Source organism: Vespula vulgaris, chromosome 21 (genome assembly GCF_905475345.1).
Source record: "Vespula vulgaris chromosome 21, iyVesVulg1.1, whole genome shotgun sequence".
Lineage (NCBI taxonomy): Eukaryota > Metazoa > Arthropoda > Insecta > Hymenoptera > Vespidae > Vespula > Vespula vulgaris.
This window is the reverse complement of record NC_066606.1, coordinates 1,596,445-1,621,308: the sequence shown is the minus strand read 5'-3', so window position 1 is coordinate 1,621,308 and position 24,864 is coordinate 1,596,445. Positions and strand designations below refer to the sequence as shown.

Here is a 24,864-nt window from a genome sequence, read left to right as displayed (position 1 = left end):
TGCTATCGCGTAATTACAAAGCCGAGTACGCTCTTAATGAGAAGATGATAACGAGGACGATTAATCGATACATTTTGAAAAATGGCGGTACCTAAACGTCAATCGTAACACGGAAAGCAACGTTCGGCGAATTTAATGAAAGGTCGACTTCCAAAGGGATGAAAACGCGTTATTATTATATCGTTAAGGGGCCGGTTGGATTCTCGTAAAACGTTCGAACATTCGCCACGTTTAAATTATCGTTAACACAGTGACATTATACGAGGAATCAGCCATTAATAACTTCCGATATCTTCGCTACGATGTTTCGTTACGTATTCGAAATAACTTCGAACATAAATCCGAGCACAAATGGATGATTATATCGGAAGGATCATATTTTTACAATTAAATTATAAAGTAAAGATTAGAAATAAGAACCGTGAGAAATGTAACAGAAAGAAAAAAGAAGGAGATCAAAATTGAAGATACAAAAATGATTCTTCGTTAATTTAAAAAAAAAAAAAGAGAGAGAAAAAAAAAAAATTCTTTCAGTTTATTAATTCAATACACATACGCAGACATTCGAAGAAAAAACATTTGCATAGATTTATAATCATTAGATATTTTCAAAATTAACTCGTAAATAACAATAATTGTGTTAAATAAGATAAACAAAATAATTGTCAGTGACGGATTTACGCATAGACGTTGCAAGAGAGAGTCGCCTTAGGCCCCATAACACGGTACGACCTCGGGCGACAAAAAAATTCTAAATTTACGTTATACAGTAAATGTGATTTAATTTCTGATGATCGCTATACAATCTTTATCACTATATTTACAACTGCATAATCGAATTCGTCCATTATATTTCTCATTTTATTATACGAACATATCAGAATCGAGAATATTCTAAATAATTGATTTACATTAACAGAACCCTCGGTTAAAATTTGTAACGCCTCGGGCCCATTGGATACAGAATCCAGCAGTGTATAGTTACATTCTTTATAATATTCCGATCATACTTTTTATTATGAATCCCAAGGGTTTAATCAACGAAAGAATAAAAATGTCCGACATTCCGAGATCGGATGATGCGAATGACTGATCGTGATTAATTCGAAAATGTAAATGACCTTCCGTTCCATTTCGATCCATCATTTTCAGTGAATGAGAGAAAAAAATAAAAAAGAGAGAAATAAAGAAATAAAAAAATAAAGCAAGCAAGCAAAAAAGAGAGAGGGAGAGAGAGAGAGAGAGAGAATGACTTAACGAGATAGAAAGAACAAAAAATAGAGATAAAGAAAGAGAAAGAAAGAGAGAGAGAGAGAGAGAGAGAGAGAGAGAGAGAAAGGGAGAGTGAGAAACAATGAACTGAGTATAGGGCACCTTGTCGACCTTATAGGTGCTACACATACATATATATCCGTGTATAGTAAGTACGCAATCTCAACTGCATTGCTGGTATAAATCATGCATAAATATTTACTCGACAACAAGAACAGCGAACGCGTTAGCTTCGATACTCAAAGGTGTCCACGATCGACACTTTATTGCGCCAGTTTTCCTTCTCAAAGCGAATATCGTGCCCGGATATTCTCGAGTCTTTGTAGACGATGTCCTTTACGAAGTTGACTCGATCGAACGATATCCTTTCCAAGATATATAGATGATGGTATAGGTAGACAGACTTTCTCACGAAAAAGAAAATGTTTGATATATGATAACTACTTTACTGAACTCTCATAATCATATATATATATATATATATGAATAATTTTGAAGAAAAATATACTTCCTTTTTTGTTTCTTATTTATTTTGAACGAAACAAACTGTTTTATATCAATAAAATCTTTGTATCAGATTCACGGAGACTTATTTTATACGATTATTTTCAATTGATTATTGTAATAGTAGATTATTGTTAGTTTTTTTTATATTTATCAAGAAATAAATAAAGGACATAGATGTATCTACATATGATATATATATATATATATATTTGATTTATGAGTATACATATTTTGCTTATTATAACAGCTGTTATAATAATTTTATTTTTATAATCATCGATGAAAAGATATACAAACATATATGCATGTATGTGTGTATATCTATTTCTCTTTCTCTCTCTCTCTCTGAAAGTTTTAATTCTATATATTTTCAAGGCGTTTATTTGTTTGTTTGTTTTGTTTGTATAAGCGTGCGTGTGTGTTTTAAGTGAAACGCGATAAATAAGAAAGAAGTTGTGTCTCTATTCAATCGTCGTTGTAAATACACGGTTCTTCCGTGCGAGCGCGCGCTCGCCCGCGCGCTTGCATCAGATCACGCAAGAGGAAATAATAATTCAGCATGCACAAACGTATAAGTAACTATTCTTGCAAGTCATCTTTGATTCGCAAACGCATGCTCGGTACAAATATAATGACAGCCCTTACTCTACTCGTGGATGAACCTGAACGATTTCATTTACATTGCCAAGAGCGACGTGAGTCGTCTCGAATCACATTTTCTTTTTTTCTTTTCTTTATTTCCTTTTTTCGTTTTCCTTTTATTCCTTCTTTATTTTTGTTTTTCGTCGTTTTTCTCCTCCTACCTCGCAGTCACCGTAAGCTTTTTATTTTTATATCGATCATCGTTCGAGCTCGTTCGAGCTCGTTCGATCCGATCTGTAATCGAAGTCTTGTTTTTTAAGAAGAACAAAAAAAAAAGAAAAAGAACGAAGAAAAGCAAACAAGATTGTGCGAGATTTTATTTGATAGATTAAAAAAAGAAAAAAGAAAAAGGTAGGAAAAAATATTTGCGAACAATATTTCGTACTAAAGAACGTATCTATCGTCTTAATCTCGTCCGAGTTAAAGATCAAGTTAAAGACCGACGTGAGTCATCGAATACATCTTTTTTTTTTTCTTTCTACCTATTTATTTTTTGTTTCTTTTTTTTTTTAGTTTTACATCGACCATCGCGCGTTCGATCTTTAATCGTTGTCTTGCTTTACAAAAAGAAAAAAAAAGAAAAGAAAAATGCAGAGAAACATGCGAGATTCTAGTTGATAAAAAACAAGATATTTGTTCCAATAATATTCCCAAATAATAAAATCATCATCCCGTGTACTTCATTGAAACTACAATATTATAAATCTTCGACAAATTCCGAACAATATTTCAAATTAAAAAACGTATGTATCTTTCGTTTTAATCTCGTTCGAATTAAAAATCAATTTAAAGAGCTACGTGACTCGTCGAGTAACTCTTTTTTTTTAGTTTCTTTTTTTTTCTTAATCTCTTATCTTGCCACCATCTCCTTTTTTTTATTTTTATATCGACCATCGCGCGTTCGATCTTTAATCATCATCTTATTTTACAAAAAAAAGAAAAAAGTAAAAAACCGGACAAACCTGTGAGATTTTGTTCGATAAAAAGATACAAAAATATTTGCTTCGATAATATTTTCCTAATAAAAAAAAAAAAAAAAAAAAGAATCGTCTTCCCATGAATTTCATCGAAACTACAACATTGTAAATCTTCGATAAATTCCGAGCAATAATCTCGAATTAAAAAATTTATCTTTTTCGTCTCAACTACTTCTCTTTTTCTTTTATTTTCATTTTTTTTTTTTTTTCATATCTCGCTGTCACCATTTTTTCTTTTTTATTTTTATATAGACTGTCGCACGTTCGACTCGATCTTTAATCATCGTCTTATTTTACAAATAAAAGAAAAGAAAAGAAAAGAAACAAGGCAGACTAGAACACGCGAGATTCTAGTTGATAAAAAAATGGAAAAAAAATATGCAACACCAACAATATTCCCAAAAATTAAAATAATTCCCGTCGTAAACAACAGTATTAAAAGAATCTTCGCCAATTTCCAAAATAACATTTCCAACTGAAAAGAAATCCTTAATGCTCTTCGTCTTAAAATCCTTCGCTCTTAACAAATATCGTAGGTTTATTACGAAACACCTAGATTAACGTAAACGCGAAATACGGATTATTTCTTATATAATAATAGTTAACCATTCCTATGATTACTTATTTTTTACGTTAGAATCGAAAAATTATCGTTCATGAGAGCGAATATGAGAACAGAACGAGGAGTAGAGAATAGAAGAAGAAAAAGAGAAAGAAAGAAAGAAGGAAAGAAAAATGAAGAAGAAAAAATGAAGAAGAAAAAATGAAGAAGAAAAAAAATTTTAATAAAAGAGGAAAAAGAATTAATCGATGACGTAGCACATTGGTACTTACTTACGAAGGTTGAGGGTCATGAGTGCCCAAATGAAGATAGATCAAAGGAAGGCCGCCCTCCTACGTAGTCGTTATCGAATGAGAATCGAGTGGTAATGCGTCATATTAATAGCTCCTACTATTAAACTCGTATAAAACATCTCGATGGGATCTCGTAGGTGTAAATCTCGTTCGACCAAATTCAGAATACCTACAACATCCGCTTTCTCTTTTTCTTTATTTCATCTCTCTCTCTCTCTCTCTCTCTCTCTCTCTCTCTCTCTCTCTCTCTCTCTTTCTCTCTTTCTTTCTTTCTCTTTCTATCTCTCTGTCTGTCTCTCTGCGTGTATCTTTCTTTTTCTCTAATCTGTCTCTATCTGTCTGTCTGTCTGTCTATTTGTCTGACTATCTCTGTCTCTTTTCCTCTGTTCTGTCTGTGGTCTCTGTTTCTCTCTCTCTCTCTTTCCTCAAAGTATTTAATTTATCCTCGTGTGGTTATGCCTACGCGTTACAGCGTTCATCAAAGCGTGTTTCCTGCCCCTCTCTATCTGTTAAATTAATTACGTCGAGGATTGGAGAATCGATCGTTTGCGATCGAAGAAATCGATACTTTCAGAAACGGAGGGAAAGAGAGAAACGGGCGTATAGAAAGAATGAGAAAGATACGTACGTGTATCTAACTCTTCTAGACAAGTACTATAGATTTTCAAAGTTTCAAAAAGAAGGAAAAAAAAGAAACAAATAAAACTTCTTTCCTTTCTTTTTCTCTTTTTATCTTTTATTTCTCTCTTTTTTCTTTGTAATCGCTCAATGACAACGCAATCATTATTAGAATACGATTAAGGAAAAAAATAAAATACGAAAAGATATAGCCGATATGTCTCATAGACAAGAGTGAATTACGCGTAACTATGGTAGAATCGATGTATTTTCTAGATATTGAATCGTTTGAACCGTAACCATAACTCCGTGATTAAAAAGAAAGAAAAGGAAAAGGAAATAAAGAAAAGAAAAGAAAAGAAAAGAAAGAAAGAATGAAAGAGAAAATATAAATATATCGAACAGGAGAACAGAGAGAGAGAGAGAGAGAGAGAGAGAGAGAGAGAGAGAGAGAGAAGAGAGATCGAATTTTAATAATAAGACACGCTTTTATTATGACACGCCTTTGAGAAAATTTTTATGGTTAACCGAGCACGTAAGGAAAAACTCTTTCCCCCATTGGTCCGCGATGTATAATAACACGTGTCCCTCGTCCACGGGCCATTAAACATGGGGAACACGTTGCATCTATTGGTCCATTGTGTCACTTCTAACTCTGCCTCCTTACTCTCCTTGCCACCACTTTTGCCGTTCAACGAACGATCTTTAACTTAGATTAGAATATAAATTAACATATATGTATAGTGATGATATATTTCAATTGCAAACAGGGGAAATGATATGAAAATCGAAGAAAGTAAAAGTGAAAGTGAAAATCAAAATCAAAAGAAAAGAAAAGAAAAATGAAAGGAGATCGCTCGTTGTTTATTTCTTTTTATTTTATATTTGTTTTGTTTGTATCTTTTCTTTTCTTTTTTCTCTTTTTTTTTTTTTTCTTTTTTTCCAATGTTCATTCACGAATAAACATATGTATATTCGTCGTTCAGATATAACATCGTTATAATCTTGCATGTAATTTCGTTCTTTCTATTTTTCAAATTCGTTAGATTCATTTAGTATGTACTTATGAAAATAAACATTTCGTCAACTATCTCTATACGTGCGTACGTATATAAGATACGTATATACGTATGTACATTCAATTATTATATTATCTAATGCTGATTGATCGTTCGCTCATAAATATTAACAACTCTCTAATTATCTAATTATCCAATAATATTGAATATTCTCGTAGGAGTAAATCTCGTTTCGAAGCTCTAACTGCTTTCTCGTGTTACTCCTCCGATCTCCGCCAAACCCCCCTCCTACCCCCGCCCCCGTATCCGTCACCCCTTCCTTCCTTCCCATCCATCCATCCATCCAATCCATCCATCCTTCATCATCCCCCACTCTTTCTCTTCATGGATTTTTTCTTTCTTTTTTTTTCAGAACGTACCCACGCTTCTCTAACGTTTAACTCGAAACGCATTTCCGGTGCCTCTCACTTCGTGCCGTTTCTCCAGATCACTCACGATCCGCCCACGCGATAATTTCGTGGACCTCCCGCGATTCATCGGTCGAATATATTTATGTACGTATACGTATATCCATGTACGAATCTGTGTATGTATGTATATATATTTGTGTGTATGTGTAAAATGTACTTGTATGTAAGTAAATACATTTTTGTAATTTTTATAATTGCATGTACAAATCTATATATATATATATGTATGCATGTATGTATGTATATATGTATGTATTTGAAATGTACTTATACGTACGTAAATACATTTTTCGAAATATTATTTATCGATTGGAGGTCGCATCGTCCGAGTTTAACTCTTCGTATTATATCCTACTTTAATTTTTTTCGTAATATTTTCTTCCTTAATTTTTTATCGATATTAACATATCCATTTATCATATATTGTTCGGTTTTTCATCGATTTTGATTGATTCGTCGATATTGAATAATTTCATACGTAGAATATTTTTTACACGTCTATGAAAAATATTCCACCTGTATATACACCTACGTGTAATATTATACGTTTGATTCCATAGAAAGATATCTATTCGATCAATATGTTGTTTATTAAAATTATTATGCACAGTATTCGTGTATGTCTATGAGGAAAAAAAATATATATATTTACATATACATAACTTAAGTACGTATGCATATGTATATATAATATTATATGTATCGATTCTTATATACGAAAAAGATATGTATAATGTAAATCGAACTTCTCGTAATTGAAAAATCGATCAAATAAAAAATGCACAATGTTCTGTCCCCGAATGAGCATACTGCCGTATCTTTTCTCATTAACCATCGATTTCACGCACGTGTGCAGATTATTCTGCATCCCCTATCGACGAGTCTATCGAGGGACGACTTTAAAATCGCGTTTATAAATATTTTACATATCCAAGAGAGCAAATAAATGTTCACTGAATATCACATTCTCTGTCACGTGAATAATTATTCGTCAGCCAATCTCCGTTAAAAGTTAATCTAACAAAGGAAAAAACAAAATATAAAAATTTCGAATGACGAGTACATCGAAGAGTTAATGTTATAATTGTTAGTTCTTTTTTTTTCTTTTTTTATACTTAATTTCGTTATCGTCTTATTTTCTTTTTCCTTTATATATGTATATATACATTTTTATTTAATTCGATATAGTGTACTTTATCGGATTAAAATTCGATGAAACGTGCTCATTAAAAATTTTATTGATTGAAATTAAAACCTACTTCTTTTTTATTTCAATTTATTAACTACGTCTTAATCTTCTCGTTTTACAGAATGCACATACCGAATCACTCTGTGAAAAGGGAAAAAATGTTACGAGAATCTGATGGTGGTCTCGGAGAAACAGATTTTTTCGTTAAATCGTTTAAAGGATCATCGACAATGAAACGTCTATTTCTATTGCAAATCTTCATCGTGGTCGTTAATACAACGTCAGAGACTCTACGAAGACAACCATCGTCTGGTTTAAGAGGTGAGCGAAACAATTTTTATGTATATAAATATATTTATATATATATAAATAAACAATATATTAAACAGTTTATATATACATATAAATGTATTAAATATTTTTTTAGAATTACGATTTACAAGTAACCAAATACGTAGCTATTTTCTAAAGCTTTCTTTAATCATCGATCGCATTCCACGATAAAACTGAGACAGAAATTCCCTCCCTCTTCACCCCTCTACCATTTAAAAAGTTACATAATCGAATTCGAAATAAACTTTTATACGTGAACGTGCTCCGTCAAAAGCGTCGAATGACACGTTCGTCAAACTTAAAAGCAAAATTCGAAAAGATTTCTTTGTTACTCGAGAAGTTAAAAAAGAAAAAAGAAAAAGAAGTAGACGAAATTTTTAATTCAAACTCTTTCTAAAAAGACGAAATTATTTTTTTATTATCGTTTCACGAACAGCATTTCGTATTTCGTATTGAAAAAAAAATCAAAATCAAAGAAAAAGAAAATTTGAAAAGAAATTACTTGTCATATTTTTTATTTCTTTTTTCTCCTAATTTTTATTCGTACAGATGAATAAATATATATATATATATGTATTTATTATTTAAATATATACTTTCTCAAGTATGAAATCAAATCAATTACAATGTCATACATAATCATATATCTAACGTAGAAAAGAAAAAACGAAGATAGATGAGTCACCTTGAATTATTTCTAATTATTATACCATCTAACCTTTTAAAAACAAGTTCAGAAAACAAAGAAAAAAAAGATAAAGAAAGAAAAGATTTATCGATTAGCGAAGATCGATAGAAATCTTCGGGGTGGAGTTAAATGCTAATCTTCAGCCTTTAATAATTCACATGTACTCTATAATAATGATGATGATGATGATGATGATGATGATGATGATGATAATGATCTCGTGAGTCTTTAAATTAAATTTTTAATTGGGTTAATAAATGATTTTTTAAAAAAAAATGTATTGAACGGAAAGAGCAAGAGAAAGAGAGAAAGAGAGAGATTGATATATATATATACATGAAAAAAAAAAAGTATCGTGAACGAGAGAATGAACAGCCTCGGGCATCGAGTTTATGAAGCGTTTGATATTTCTACACGATATTTTGCTGATCTTATCTCAATATATCGAGATTCAGATATCGTCTGGACCACCATCGATGCTGTTTCGCCGGCAGCCAATCGGCATAACTTTCAAGTCCTCTCATCTTTAAGTTCCCATCTTTTACCGGTGAGAAATTGCCGATAGCGTAAATTTGAAGGACAGAATCGAATCGAACGATCTTTCGATCCATCGATCGATCGATCGATCGATAAATAAAGATATATATATATATTCCATTATATAATATTATGCGAATATGTTGGCTTGATTTAATTTTTCTTCGGTAAAGCAAATTCGTTTAATGCGTTAAATAACAGAAAGAGGGAGAGAGAGAGAGAGAGAGGGAGGGAGTACATATAAAAAAAAAAATTCACTCGAACATTTATTCGATCATCGTATCGAAAATAAATCTCAAATGTCAAATCTCCGATGAAAAAGTTTCTAAATTCTAATTTCTCGTTTCGATCTATGTTACATTTACAAAAAAAAAAAAATTGACGGAACGTTATTATATATTACGTTAGGTTAACATTAAAGATATTATAATAACACTAACAAAATCATCGTTATCGATCGTCTTCATTTTCACGTAATCATTTTCTAAACAAATATTTTCCTCACGATGAGAAACTTCGCTCGTGGATCAATGTTCGAAAGAATTAACTCGGTCAACGATTTCCAACGGGATTAACGTTCGTGTAATGTAACGTAAAAATAAAAAGAAAGAAAGAAAAAAGCAACGGGGGGAGAGGAGAAAAATAAGAAACAAGAAACAAGTACAAGAAACAAAAAAGAAATAGAAATAGAAAAAATAAGAAAAAAAAGACGAGATTTGCACCTACGCAAAGCACACGTTTAGATACGAACTTGAACGCTCTCATGAATGTAGATTATAGTCGAGGATAATCCTCTCTGTTCTGTCCGTAGAGTCAGACAAACGATGGTAAATATTTATTTCCATTGTTGCACTCTGAATAACTGTTATAGAATGCACGTGCACAATTTATACATCTATAGTTGTAAATGTATTTATCATATTTATATAGTTATCTACGTATCTATATAGGTATGCATATATCTCTGTATCTACGTATCTATAGTATGTACGAAGAACGATGCTTATATGCGATGTAGGGTGATGAGGGTGGAGTTGGGGGGGATGAAGAGGGAAGGTAGATGGGGGAATTGAGGGAAAGAGTAAAGCACTAATACGGTATAATATTTCGTATGCGAAATTAGTCTCTCGTTAACGTGCAATTATTATGATCACGGAAAATTACGGTATAGCCAAAGAGTTGTTTACTTAGCATCATTTACACAGAAAAGCAAGCCATGCCATGCCATACCATGCCATGCCATGCCATGCCATACCACGCCACTCCATACCACGCCACGCCACGCCGTGCCACGCCACGCCACGCCACGCCACGGGGCAGACGTAGAGAAGCGAGTAATCTGTCCACTCTCTGTGACGTTTCGTTATTACGGAGTTATTAACTTGGCGAGCGAGCGGCAAGGTATTAGAGAAAGAGAGAGAGAGAGGGAAAGAGAGGGAGAGAGAGAAGATCACCACCAACTAGAACTACGAGAAACAAGGACGATTGCCTTCGTAGCAACCTCCTCCAACCCTTCTCCTTCTTCTCCTATCCCTTCACTCCTCATCTCCTCATCCCTCATCCCTCATTCCTCATTCCTCATCCCTCAGCTGCCCTCTTTTATATGGCAATATAACTCTCTCGTGCAATTTTCAAATTAGCTTATACGAGCGTTCGCGCACACGCCCAGAAAGTTAACTGAATAATTTCAACGATTCGAAATTTATTTCATAAAGGAATGAATGAACGAACGAACGAACGGATGGACGGACGAATGGAAGGACGGATGAACGTACACGGAAATGAAGATATCGATTCGTTGTAAAAGTTACTATTTATATTTCATATTGTTCTATGTAAAGAGGATGGATTTTTCAAGGACAGTTTATTATTCGTTAAATCGATGATCAATCGATAACTTGAAATGTTTCGTTTGTGCGATTTTTTGTAAGATTTAAATCGGTTACTTATCGTGAGTGAACAATTAAAAATTTTATCGTAGAAGTTTTGGATAACAGTCGGAGTAAACTTGGAAATATATTAGTTCGAAAATAAATGATATAATAATTGATAAAAGATAATCACTTGTATGTATAATGTTCTCAATACATATATAAATATGGAATAATCCATTCGGAAGAATTAATTGCTCCAATTAAAATCTACAAACATCGTGATATTAAAAAAATATATAATACATATTTAGAAGTCGAATGTTAACAACGTTGAACGATCGTTCCTCGAAAAGTAACAAAATAAAAGAATACAAAAAGAAAGAAGAGAAAAACAGAAAGAAAGACAAGGTAAAAAATAAAATTCATTTCACACTTAGCAATGTGATTTAAAAGAAAGCTACGGCGCCAAGGAAGTAACCAAGCAAACAAACAAGCAAGCAAGCAAGCAAGCAAGCAAGCAAGTTGTGAGATCATCAAAAATACAACGTAGCATGTGCTCGTATCAAAGAAATAAGAAAACGATGATGACGACGTAGAAGACGACGTAGGACCCATTCATGGAAGCGCTCATTGAAAATCCAACCTCGTGCTAGTGCATTGGCAAAGAGAGGAAGGACATAGTGGTGTGGCCAGGCCAGACCAGGCCAGGCCAGGTCAGGTTTGGCGTGGCTTGGCTTGGCTTAACGTGGCGTGGCGTGGCGTGGCGTGGGTGCTTCGTGTTCATTCGGAAAATAAAAGAAGAAGAAGAAGAAGAAGAAAAAGAGAAGAACGAAATAAAAAGAAAAAGAAGAAGAAAAAAAGAAGCAAGAAAAAAGAAAAACCACGAAGAGAGCAGTAACGTAAGTGCGACTTGTACGTACCAGCGTGTAGAAGAGCGTGGGCAAACGCTATCAATGAATCCTACACGGTTGGATCTTGCTATCCCCCTTCTCCTTTTCCTCTTCCACCTCCTCTTCCTCCTCCTCCTCCTACTCCTCCTTGTTCGCCTCATCACTTCGTCTTTCTCCTCCCTCGATCCTATAGATCGCTCGAAGCAGCCAGCACGAAAATCGAGACGCGTAGGTTCTTCGTCCTTTTTTGTATTTTTCTTTTTCTTTTGGTTTGTTTCTTTTGTTTTGTTTTCTTTTTCTTTTTTTTTTTGTTTCTTTTTTCTTCCTCTTTTCTTTCCTTCTTTCTTTCTTTTTTTTCTTTCTCTCTTTCTCTTCGAAACACACCAAAACCTTCATGTCCATCTGCCTGTCTCACCTTTCATCCTTTTTCTCCTTCTTTCATGGTGTAAAGAGTAAAGAGCGTAGGCGATGAGACGATACGTCCCTCGATATTTCATTTCAACTCGCGTGACTCGCAGTTTTTTATATGTATATTTATTCGTTAGTACATACGTACGTACGTAGTTATTTCGATAGAAAATAAAGTTAAACGACGATCGTATAGTCGGTAACGTGCGAGAAATATTTTTGTCAAAGAATGAAGTTTCAAATTTTTCGGTCAAATTGTATACATACATATATATACATACATACATACATACATACATACATTCATATATATCCGTGATCGTTTGAAGATAATATACGTTTTTTTCTCTATTTTTTTCCTTCCTCTTCTTTTTTTTTAAATACTCCACTCCGGTATATAAGCGTACCGTGAAATGAGATATAATCAAAGGGGGTCAATCTCGTGACAGTGAAGTAGTTAGCTCGCATTCCCACGAGGAAATAATAATCGAACGATCCCGGCGTCATCATCGACGACAAAACCGTAGTAATGCAAGTCGCATGGGAAAAATCCATCACGTCCATTTTGTTTTCCCACGTCGTATCTATCTATCTTTTATTATCGCTCAACGATGTCACGGTTTAATACTGCATAATAAATAAATAAATAAATATATATATATACGTATATAAATATAAATTGACTCGAGTCCCATCCGTCAAATCGGTGGATTAGAAACTCGTCGATAATTTTGTGAAAATGACAGGACACTCGACGAATTAACATTATCGACGTTACGTACGTAGTGTATCGAAGAAAGCATTTATCTTTTCACCTGCTCATAAATCACGAGATATATAAACGAGTGTCCGGTCGGTTCAGTGTATATATGCGTGTGTGTGTGTGGAAAACATACCGGACTGTAATCCATCGTGTTACATGAGCTTTTATCTACGTAACATTTCACGTCCTAAGATAACTACGTGATACTTCTCTCGCTTATGGAAGGAAATATCCACTTTCAATGTGGATAATAGTTTACATAGTTCCTTCGGAAGCTTCAAAAACTGGTTTATTTAGTACCTGTATGTGTATGTATATATATATATATATATAAATTATTATTTTAAAGTATTATATATATGTATATATTTTTTTCACTCTCCTCGAACATAATGTCATAATTAAAATTAAGCTCGAGTGTGATTGTAAGGGAAGAACTTTGTGAAAGCGTACAAAGAGATATTGAAATTTCAGATTAATATTAATATATATATTTGATAGTTGCAGTCAAAGCACATTAAAATTTTATCCTATTTATAAACGATAATCTATTCGTTTTACTATTATTATTAAAATCTATTATAATTAAATTAATTTAAACTATTCGATAATTTGCGAATTGATTCTCCGATAATTTCAAACGCACGCGTAATTCATTATTTCATATAATACAACATTTTATATAATATAATCTGATCGATAATATCAATTGGATGCAAGTAAATACACACGCACACACACATATATATATACGTATATAAATTATGAACGTCATTTCGAAGAAAAAGAATTATTTCATTCGCGACTGTTGTATTCGCTATTTTAATCGATACACCTGTTATATTTGATAAACGGAAGATCATTTATCTCCCAACGATGCATCATGATCGATCTTTACCTTCCGTACCTTTAACCGTAAACTCTCGGGAAAGATAATTAAACGTCGTTCTCGACTCGATAAACAAAAAAAAAAAAAAAACAGAGAAAAAAAGGATAGAAGAATAATATTAGACGAGAAACGTTTAAATACAGAGAATACGATCGATAAATTTTATCGGATCGATTCATCTTCAATAGTTAATTTATGACTTTTGGTATGTGCCATAAAACGATAACACACAACACTCTCTCTTTCTCTCTTATCACTTTTTATTGTATTTTCTCTCTTTCTCTCTCATTCTCTTTCTCTCTTTCTCTCTCTCTCTCTCTCTATTCCTCTCTTTCTCTTTCCCAAGTCAAAGTAATGCGTTTACACGAGTTCTAAAGGAAGTTGTAAATCCTAAAGTCTCTAAGTTCCCTACGGGAGAAGAACTAGAAACGTGAAGAGTATCGGCACGTGAGAAATTTCCTACTTGACTTCTTTCCTCGTCCTTCAGAACGTTTTCTCTCTTTCTCTATTTCTCTCTTACTCTCTCCTTCTCTCTATCTTTCTCTCAGTCTGTCTCTCTTTCTCTTTCTCTTTCTGTGTACGTTTCTATCTTTCTCTCTCTCTCTTTCTCTATCTATCTATCTGTCTACCCATCTATCTATCTCTATTTCTATCTCTATCTCTATTATCCACCTCCTTTTCTCCGGGTTGTCCTTCTTTCTTCGCCGACGACGACTCCAGCCGTCACTTATCGAACTGTAAACTACCTGCCACAGCGTGTTCCCCTCGACAGCGTAATAAAGGATTTCACGATTTCCCTCGAGTCAACGAGTTACGACGTCTTTATCCAAAGTGAGGAATAGTAGGTGGCAGAAGACACACACTGAGTACCATGTTTTTCATCTGTGTAAATGATTACACAAAAATTCTACTTGTACAATTTTTGATTACTACATACGCACATATATATATATATATATATATATAATTCCTAAAGTTTTTTATATTTATATATACATTCATTTACTTATATATACATATATACATATAATAATATATTAATCATAGGATTTTCCTTTAGAATATCAAACGCGTTTTAAATAATGTTTCAATTTACATATTTTTTTTCTTGTTCTTTCCTTTTTCTTTCCTTTTTATTTAATTAAAACCCTTCCCCAATTACCAGGATTATACGTTTATATCTAACGGATATGTAAATGATAATTAAATGAAATATTTATCTCGTTTTCTGAAAACAGTTTTACAGAAAGATATCAAACGAGATATCTTCTCTCTCTATCTCTACCTATATTATTTTTAATTTATTTTCTATACACACACTCACGCATGTATACACATATATAAAAAGAACTCTCCATGTTCGCGACGATAGTTGTGATCGTCCGGACGGAAATAGAAATGTTTTACTTGTCGCAACCCTAAGATAGAAAGAGAAAGAGAAATAGGATTTAGCGCGATATATCTCGGAAAGGATCACTTCTCGTGTGGATCCTAGCGTGGGCTCAATACGTTATTACAGATCGAACGATCGAACTAACCCACGCAAGGCTTCTTTCGTCTCTCTTTGCACAGTTTCTTCTTCGTCCTTTCTGCCCCCGCAGGTGCCGATGAATCGATCGATTTTATTTCTTCGATCTCGCTTCTTACAGTATCTACTCGTCCGCACTCGCTAAACGATACTATAATAGTACCAGAGATATCTACACCATATTTTTCATCCATCTGCTCTTTCTTCCTTTTCTCTTTCTCTCTCTTCTTCTTTCTCTAATAATTTATAAATTCAATTTAATCGATAAATCGTATAGATAAATATAATAAATAAAGTGTAAATTCAATTAAATATATATTATATATTTAATACAATGTATGTATATATATATATATATATATATATATATATATAAAATATAAATAAAGAGTAACTTGTCGTAACTTAATTAAAAAGAAAAAAGAGATCAATCAATCACAAACAAAAAATGTATGTTATATTTGTATAATCAATGAAATATCGAATACATTGAGGAATGTTATATGTCAATATACAAAAAGAAAGAACAAACAAAGGATCAATTTTTTTTTTATTAAATCTTAATATTAATGAAATTATCTGATATGAATTTTCTTTCTCCGTGATAAATTATAGAAATGTTTAATAAATATATATTTGTGAGGTCATAAATAAAATATATATTATAAATGAAACAATACGTTTCTAATCTTCCTTTCGTTGGAAAATATATCAAATGAAAATAATCGTGATCGAGATAAATGAATCGGACGGCAATGTCGAGATAAAGAAATTCCTACCGTGTCGTCGTTGTCATCGATGTCGTTGTCGTCGTTGTCGTCGTCGTCGTCGTCGTTGTCGTCGTTGTAGATATGACGGAGTTCAAGTCTTTGCTTGGCTAAGAGTGGGCTTGCCAGTTGCCAGGGTTGAACAAGTCGAGAAGGCGGACATGATAATTAAGTCGTAGCGCCGTGATTAATCGACCCAGTCTTTTGAGTTTGACCCAGAGTCCCTTCCTACGAGTTTTGCAAAAGGACGAGAAGCATCGTCACGATTCCTTTAAGTAGTACGCCAATCAAAATACGAAAGAAAAAAAGAAAAACACTTATCTTTTTCCTGTTGTACAAAGGTAAAGAATATACGAAAGAAATATATACGTACGAAAGAATATACAGAACGTTGGAACTTTTCGAGCTATAAATTAATTTGTAAGAAATAAATAAATAAGTAAAAGTAAACTATTATGAATGATTTAAAAGAATATAAGATATGTAGTCAAATAAGATTAATCGATCATATCGTCAAACTGCTTTATATTCTATATTTAATCTTAATGATTTAATGCAAACATTGATGAAATTATAAAAACGTTCTTTTTTTTTTCTTTGAAGATTTATTATATTCGTCGTTCCTATTATGTGAAATGAATTAGATTCCTTTGTCATTAGAACGGTATAAAACGAATCTTTACGATATTTTTATCTGAAATAATTTTATCAACGTCGTTAAATGATGATATAAACGTTATAGAACCATTCGAAAGAATTCCGTAACTGATCGTTAAATCTTGTACAATCTGTCGGTAGAAAATGCGAGAGGCATCGCATTAAACGCACCCGTTTGGAAACCTTGCCAGTCGGTTTATTTAATTAAAGTCGTCCCTCTAATTTCCCGTAAAAACGAGACCATCTGTCTCATGTCTTGGTATTAACGAAGAAGCGAGAGCTCCGATTGCTCGGGCACCATTTTGTTAACATAGTGCTGGGATTGTGTCGAGATTTGCGCGAATCGAATCGACTTACAAAGAACAAGGATATTCGAGAACAGGCTACTCGCTCGTTGCTTTCTACGAAAAATCGATATCTTTACGAACAACAGTATCGAGTATTGTAAAATGATCTTTTTAACACATTCGAAAGTGCACGGTTGAATCTGTCAATCAGCGTTAATTTCATTTCGATAAGTCGTTACATTCATGTTATCCATTATTCGTCATTTTTATAAAATATTAATATCTATCAATACTGATATTATATTTCGAGTAAATTAGAAAATATAAAATCTTTATTAAATATTAAATATCTACATTTTAATGTAAATATTTCGCTATTTCGTAAAGAGTATAAAATACGTAATTATAAGGTATTAAGTATATTTAATGTTAAGAATTACCTAGATACACGTACACTCCGAGATATAATATTTACGATGCTTAAAGTCGTGATATAAGATCTAAAAACTCGAATATAACGTCATTGATATTACACGTGTACGTTCTTACTTTCCTCAAAATATTAAAATGGAATATACAGTTCAGTATTACTTATTACGAGTATATCTAATCTTACGAATTAGCTACGCGTACACATACACGCACATGTACTATGATTTAATATTGTATTAACGATCCTTGAAGTCGTCCTATAAGATTTAGAAAGTCAAATATAACATCATTGATATTACATATCTAAATCTGTATTTAACTCTCAAAAAATTAATATAGAATGTAACACAGAATATTCTGTAATACACACACGTGCTGAAAGATATAATATTTACGATGTTTGAAATTATCTTGATATTAAAAATTTTCTATCAATACAAACACATACTACAAAATATTTACGATGCATTAAATTGTCTTGTAGAATCAAGAAGCTCGAATATAACATCTTCATTAATATTACATATCTAAATCTGTTTTTTTTCTTTCTCTCTCTTTCTCAAAATATTAAAACAAAATATAACGCACAGTATTACGGCAAGTATATCTAATCGATATAATAATCTGCAAAATATATATACCTAATATTCCAAATTATCAATCCAGACACAACACACATACTCACATACTCACACACTCGCTCATACCGTAAGATGCAATATTTACGATTCTCAAAATTGTCCTATAAGATTCAAAAGCTCGGAATCGATCCAACGCGATATTTATCTTATGAAATCTGTCATACTCTTTATTATAACTACCGTAGAATACATAAACCCGCATTCGTTTCCGCCAATATTCCATTGATTTAATGAATTCGATAACTTAGAAATATGCTAATGTACATGTTCCTTCTGGATCAGTGATGATCTCTCGCGAAAGATAAGCCAAAATGAGTCATCTACCAAGACTGGTTTCTACCGTAATACCACCCATCAAAGATAAAGAATCGTTCTGATGTCTAATAATTTGGACTTTAGCGAGAACTTTCGCGTTAACTGGATGGGTGATGGGAGGTGGGGAGTTGGGGGAGGATTGAAGAAGATAGGAGGGTGCAGAGACGTGAGAGGAGGGTTGTTAAGAGGGAGAAGAGGGAAACTTCGATGTCTGGTCTGGTCTTGTCTCGACGATCGGAATCCAGAAGCGAAATCCCGCAAACGAGTTTACACGACTAGAGAGAGAGAAAGAGAGAGAGGATTGGTCGACTCGTTAAAAAAAAAAAAAAAAAATACGATTCTCGGAGACGAAGTTCCTCTTATCATCTTTTCGCTCGCCTTTTTTATTCGTGAACGAGCATCGCTGATAAGTTAACGTTGATAAAATGGGAATATTTATAACGTGACGTAACTTGAATAAATATGAATTACGTTTAACGTTAAGAGCCAACTGGTCTTGTAAAATTATGAAATCTATCCCGATAAATCTATCGCGTTAGTTCATTTCTATTTTTAGATATAGGATATTAATTCGATGGATAAAATCGATGGTAACGATCGACTTATTGATGGATTGGATTTTGAGGTACCAAGAAAGCTTTTCGATAAACGCGTCAACGCCTGTTTATGTGTTATATACGTAGAGAACATGGGAGAGAGGGATACGTTTTAATTAATAATAACAATAAAGACATACATATATATGTGTATATATATATTTATATATATATATATATATATATATATATATATATATATGTAATCGGATCGAAAAAGGGTTACAGTGCATTATTAATTATTTGATTGATTAAACGAACAACAACGGAGACCGGATGAGAAAAAGAAACAGAGATGAAAAATAACAAGAGATTTACGATCGAAAATAAACGTTCCAATTTTGCGTCATCGTGATATCGTAAGAAAGAAGAAAAAAAGAGAGAGAGAAAAGAAAGAAAAGGAAAAAAAGAACATTATACAAAATTTCTCCTGTCAATTTGCAATCGACGATATTTGAATCGACTTGACTGGAGCCTCTTTACGAGGCTCATTTTATTCGTCAGGATTCACGATAAGATTTTTTTTTAATGAGCCAGGTCGGACTCGACCAATTTTCATAAGAGAGAGAGAGAGAAGAAAGAATGGAAATAAATTTCTTTTTCTTTTTTTTTTCTTTTCTTGTTTTTTTTCTTCCAAGAAACAACGTGACAAGAAACAAACAACAGGGTAACAAATTATATTGACACGGCCCTGACGATAAGGACACGCATAACGACGTATGGGAGGTCCATGTTTCTATCATAGTCCCCCACCTGCATCTTACCCTATCCAATGTACGAGACTTTCGCTGATTGGTCGTACCGCCATTTTTCTGTCTTTAATGATAATGCTATAATGATGATTACGCCGTTCACCGAGCTAGCTAGCAATATATACATAGATATATACGTACGTACATAGGTACGTAGGTATATACATACATATGTAAGTACTTACATATGTACTTACGTACTTACTTACGTGGCTAGGTCCGTTCTTTTTTCCTTTTACTCTCTTAGTCTTGCGTACTATGCAAGTATGTGCACATATTTACTTGGTATGTAAGTACTACAACAAAAACTTATTTCTCTCTCTCTCTATATATATATATATATATATATATATATATATATATATATATATATATATTTATCTCTCTTGTATTCTCCCATGCGTAGAAAGCGCGTAGATCGATCCTGATCTCCTTGCCATCAAGGACGCTCTTGATGTTCGCTTCCCGACTTTCAGGAAAACATCCAATCGTAAAGAATGTTTCTACGTAAGAAATAAATACGTAGAAATAAGAAAATATTGTTAATCAAAAGGTGGGGAAAGAAGATTGGTGGGATTGGCAATGAGATAGAGGGGATATAGAAAGAAGGTGCAAAAGTTTTATTGAATCAATCGATAAATCTTAGGATACGATCGCATACTTTTATTAGCGATAATAATCACTAATGCTAATTAATTTCTAAACAATAAAACGAATTAAATTTTCTTTTTCTTTTCTTTTTTTTTTTTTAATTACTTAACTTTATAGATCTATTATAGATCTAAAGGATGGATCAATCGAACGTAACGTTTTTATCGATAATTCTTTCGATCGTTAGAACCTTAGCGGTAAGGAATTTCAGTTAATCATAGGGAAAGTAAATGTTTCAAATATTTTACATATATTTGTAATTTACGTTTAAATTACGAATAGATTTAATCTGAACAAACGCATTTAATTGTAAAACTTTGCCGATAAGAAATGTCAATTAATCATACGAAAAGTAAACGCGCGAAATATTTGACGCATTTTTTTCTCCGTCTTACACTTGAACACGCTGTTATTTGTAAAACTTTAGAGATAAGAAATGTCACTTTATTATACGAAAAGTAAGTCTGCAAAATATTTGACACACTTTCTTAATCCAACGTTAACGTTAACATCATACACCGGAACATAAGCTATAAACTTATGCAATAGTATTTCTTATAAAAATTTGATAATTTTATTAAAATCCTTTTCATCGTAAAATTTGAACCATTAGAACTATGTACTTAATCGTATGAAAATTAAATCTGTAAAATATTTTATTTTATACACCATGCACCTAAACACGCTATAAGCTTGTTTATATAATACTATTCCCTATGAATATTTAATAATTTTCTTAAAACCTTATTCGTTTGATTGTAAAATTGTATCCATAAAAAATATTTACTAGTAGTTTACTCGTATGAAAAGTAAATGTGAAAAATTTTTTTTACACATTTTTGTTAATCAACCTTAGTCATCGTCAACCTTATATTTTACATCTGATATAGTATTATTACATAATATAATAAAGTTATAGTATTTATTACTTACAAGATACTGAATAGCATCGTAAAATTAATATGACTTTGCCAATTTGTTCGGTTGTTCTTGAATAAGAAGGAATCAATCGTTCTGTAGCAACCAGGACAAACAATGAGACGTTTGATAAACTTTGGAAAGTTCCAAGACTTTGAATTTTAATCGTTAAGTCGAGATCATAAATAGAATGATCTCTATGATCGTTCGTATAGAATCAGCTATCAAACGCAAACGTTTCGAGAGTCGGTACCAACCGACATTACAAGATTCCGCATCGTTCTCTCCATTCATTCATTCACCGACATAAACCACGTAAGCGTGGTTATTATGTGATATATAATGTTTGTATTCTTGTGTATATACATATGTACGTATATGTGTACGTATGTTACTTACTGCATCTAATGGTACCTGCGGTTAATAGTTATCTATGGTCTCTAACGGATCTAGGAAATAAGGATAAAGAATTTACACGGTGTAACATGTAGTAATATAAATTTTATATTTTTAATATATTTCTTTTTTATAAATATTATATAATATTAATGAGTATATATATTTTTTCTTTTGTAATATATACATATGTATGTATATTATAGAAAAAATAGATGAAAATTTTGTGAATCTTTTCTTTTTCATAAAAAACTTGTTTTTTTCGTTAGCAAAGAAAAATGTTTCGGATGTCCTTCGTTTAAATAAATAGATTACTCTCGTATGTATGTCGATTAGAGAGAAAGTGAGAGAAAGAAAAAAAAACAGCTTTTGTGATAAAACGAGGATTCAGTCGTAGGGAATAAATATTATTTTATGGAGATTAACTTGAGGACAGGACAATATGAAGTATCGATTGAAATTCGAAAAATGGAGAAATTAATGGACTGTATGGTGTTACAATAAACGGATGGGGAACGATCAACGGTGACGAACCCTGTGTGAAAACAATGGATGAGAGAAAAGATCGACTCGAACAAAGCATTCCAGGGCAGGCGTGTCCAAGTATAACAAAGGGAATTCCTTCAAAGTATTTATCAGTGAAACATTTCAACGATATTACGCGCACACACAGACGCGTACACCCCTCAATACATTTTTGTTCTATTTTATCGAATTTTTCAATACTCTCGTACAAAAGAGAAATCGTTTTTCATTAATCTTCTTCTATAAAACGTTCGTTTTAGAATCGAATAAATAACATAAGTACATATCCGTATCTGATAATTGCGAAATAACACAGATAATTATAAAACAATGATCTAATAATTAGAAAAAAAATTTTCGACTGAATCTTAACAATATCTTCAAAAATATGTGACTTTTGAGATATACATTTAAATGAACGTAATGTCATTCATCGAATCTCATTCGAAGCGTTCATTCAAAACGTCTCATTTAGAATTCTCGAGCTGAATAATGTAAATAATTAAAGCGTCGACGTTGCAAGGGGTTAATTCATTTTTTTTTTTCCTGGAGAAGGAAGAAAAAAGAGACAAAAAGAAAAAAGAAAAAAAAACAAGAAAGAAAAAAGAAGTATAGTCAGTACGGTGTAATTATCTCGTTTGACGTAAATATTAATCCAGACAACCATAGACGACGACAACGACGATGTACATGAAAGCGTTGTCTTCTTGATCACCCAAGTCCATTGCGGTGATGCAGATGAATCCGCAAGGACGTCGACTGTCAGACGATTCTTACATGAAGACATATTACAGCAGCTGAACGCATTCTACGACTTCTTCATCTTTGTTTCTCCTTTTTCTTCTTCTGATCTCTCTCTCTCTCTTTCTCTCTGTTCATGTGTATATGCGTCTCTGTATCTATCTCTGTCTTTATCTGTCTACTTTGTGAACGGATAGATACTTAAACGCAATTATCCATTTAAATGTTAGATCACCGTCGACAATAGTCGATGGGAACACGATCGATCGAGGAAACGTCGTGGACTTGTGCACTTTAAGAAGAATCTCAACTATCCGTGCTATGTACGTAAAGTAACTGAGAAGGGGAATTGATTCTTGCACTGAGAAAGTTATACCCGTTCGATTCGGTTAATCTATCCGTCTCGACGATATATTTTAACAACGTTCTATTTTCGATTCTACAAAATCTATAATTTATAAGGGATTTATTATGTTTTTTATTTATTAATATTTGTCGATATTTATAATCGATTTAACGGAGAAGAAATTATGTAGGTATGTATCTTGAAAATCGATATTGGGTAATTATCAATGAAAACATAGATATATTTATACGTATATATATGTGTATATTTTATTTACATGTATATAATAAAATTTGTAGATACTTATAATTGTAATTGTCAATGAAAACGTACGCACATCTGTACGTGTGACTGTGTATATTTTATTTACGTATATATACATATATATATAAATATTTTATTTCATATAAAAAATTATTGGAAATATCAACAAGCAAATCTGATCACCGCTTAAATAAAATAATTTGTCATTCGTCAATCGCCATTTCTTCTTCTTCACGCGACATTCGATTCTCGATCGTTGAAAGTACAATAATATTCGTACGTACGGTAATATTCATACCTCCTCCCTCTTTCCCTCCCCATCTATTTTTTACCTCTCACATTTTACCTCATCCCATTGGCATCAGACATTAATCCAAATCATTAAAATCGAATTAGATCGCATTAGATTACTAATAGAGAACGCGTAATTACACGCGTATACACGATTTACTCGATATAAATCGATCGCAGAAAGAGAGGAAATAAGAAAGAAAAGAAGGAAAGAAAAACGAGGAAAAAAATAAAAAAGACATGGATTAAAAATACAAACAAAAAATAAATAAATAAATAAAAAAGAAAAAAATAGCAGTGAGACGAAGGAGCGTGTTTAGAGTGCTTAAAAAAAGAAAGAAGAGAAAAGGAAAGGCGACAGCGAAGGACAGTGTTTTTAAATTCTTCAGAGGAGGAAAAGAATGATTAAAAAAAAAAAAAGGAAGAAATAAAAGAAAAAAGAAAAAAAAAGGAAAAAGAGGAAAAATATTCGTGTGTTCGAAAGTCACGGCATCGGTTGTCTCTTGTACGTCCGCCGCATGTGCGACCATTGACAAATGAGTTTAGAATTCTCGTACGACAAGCATGCGAGAACGCGCGCGCGCGCGCACGCGTGCGAACGAATGCCCCGGAAAACATTCACATAAATCCTCACCGTTCCATCCATCACGCAAGATCGTACTTACGTACGTTCGTATGTACGCCCATATATATATATATGTGTGTATATTTATGTGTGTGTGTGTATATATATATGTGTGTGTTGGTATAAGTCTCGACGTGTACATATATCGCGTGAAAATCTCGTTCGAGAAGTCGAAGCTCATACTGGCGCTTAACGCCTCGC

The 24,864-nt window shown here is 32.6% G+C and overlaps 1 protein-coding gene across 4 annotated transcripts in view; it reads left to right on the top strand.

Annotated features, from left to right (window-relative positions):
- Positions 1–24,864, top strand: part of LOC127071324 (A disintegrin and metalloproteinase with thrombospondin motifs 18) — a 67,216-nt gene that overhangs the window by 14,145 nt on the left and 28,207 nt on the right. For 2 of the 4 annotated variants that reach the window (XM_051010459.1, XM_051010455.1), the window contains 2 exons: positions 6,303–6,444; positions 7,671–7,870. In XM_051010459.1, coding sequence (XP_050866416.1) covers positions 7,672–7,870 — 199 coding nt within the window. In that variant the 5' untranslated portion in view covers positions 6,303–6,444; position 7,671. Of the gene's footprint in view, positions 1–6,302; positions 6,445–7,670; positions 7,871–24,864 lie in introns of those variants that run through there. The other 2 variants (XM_051010458.1, XM_051010456.1) reach the window with 1 other exon arrangement.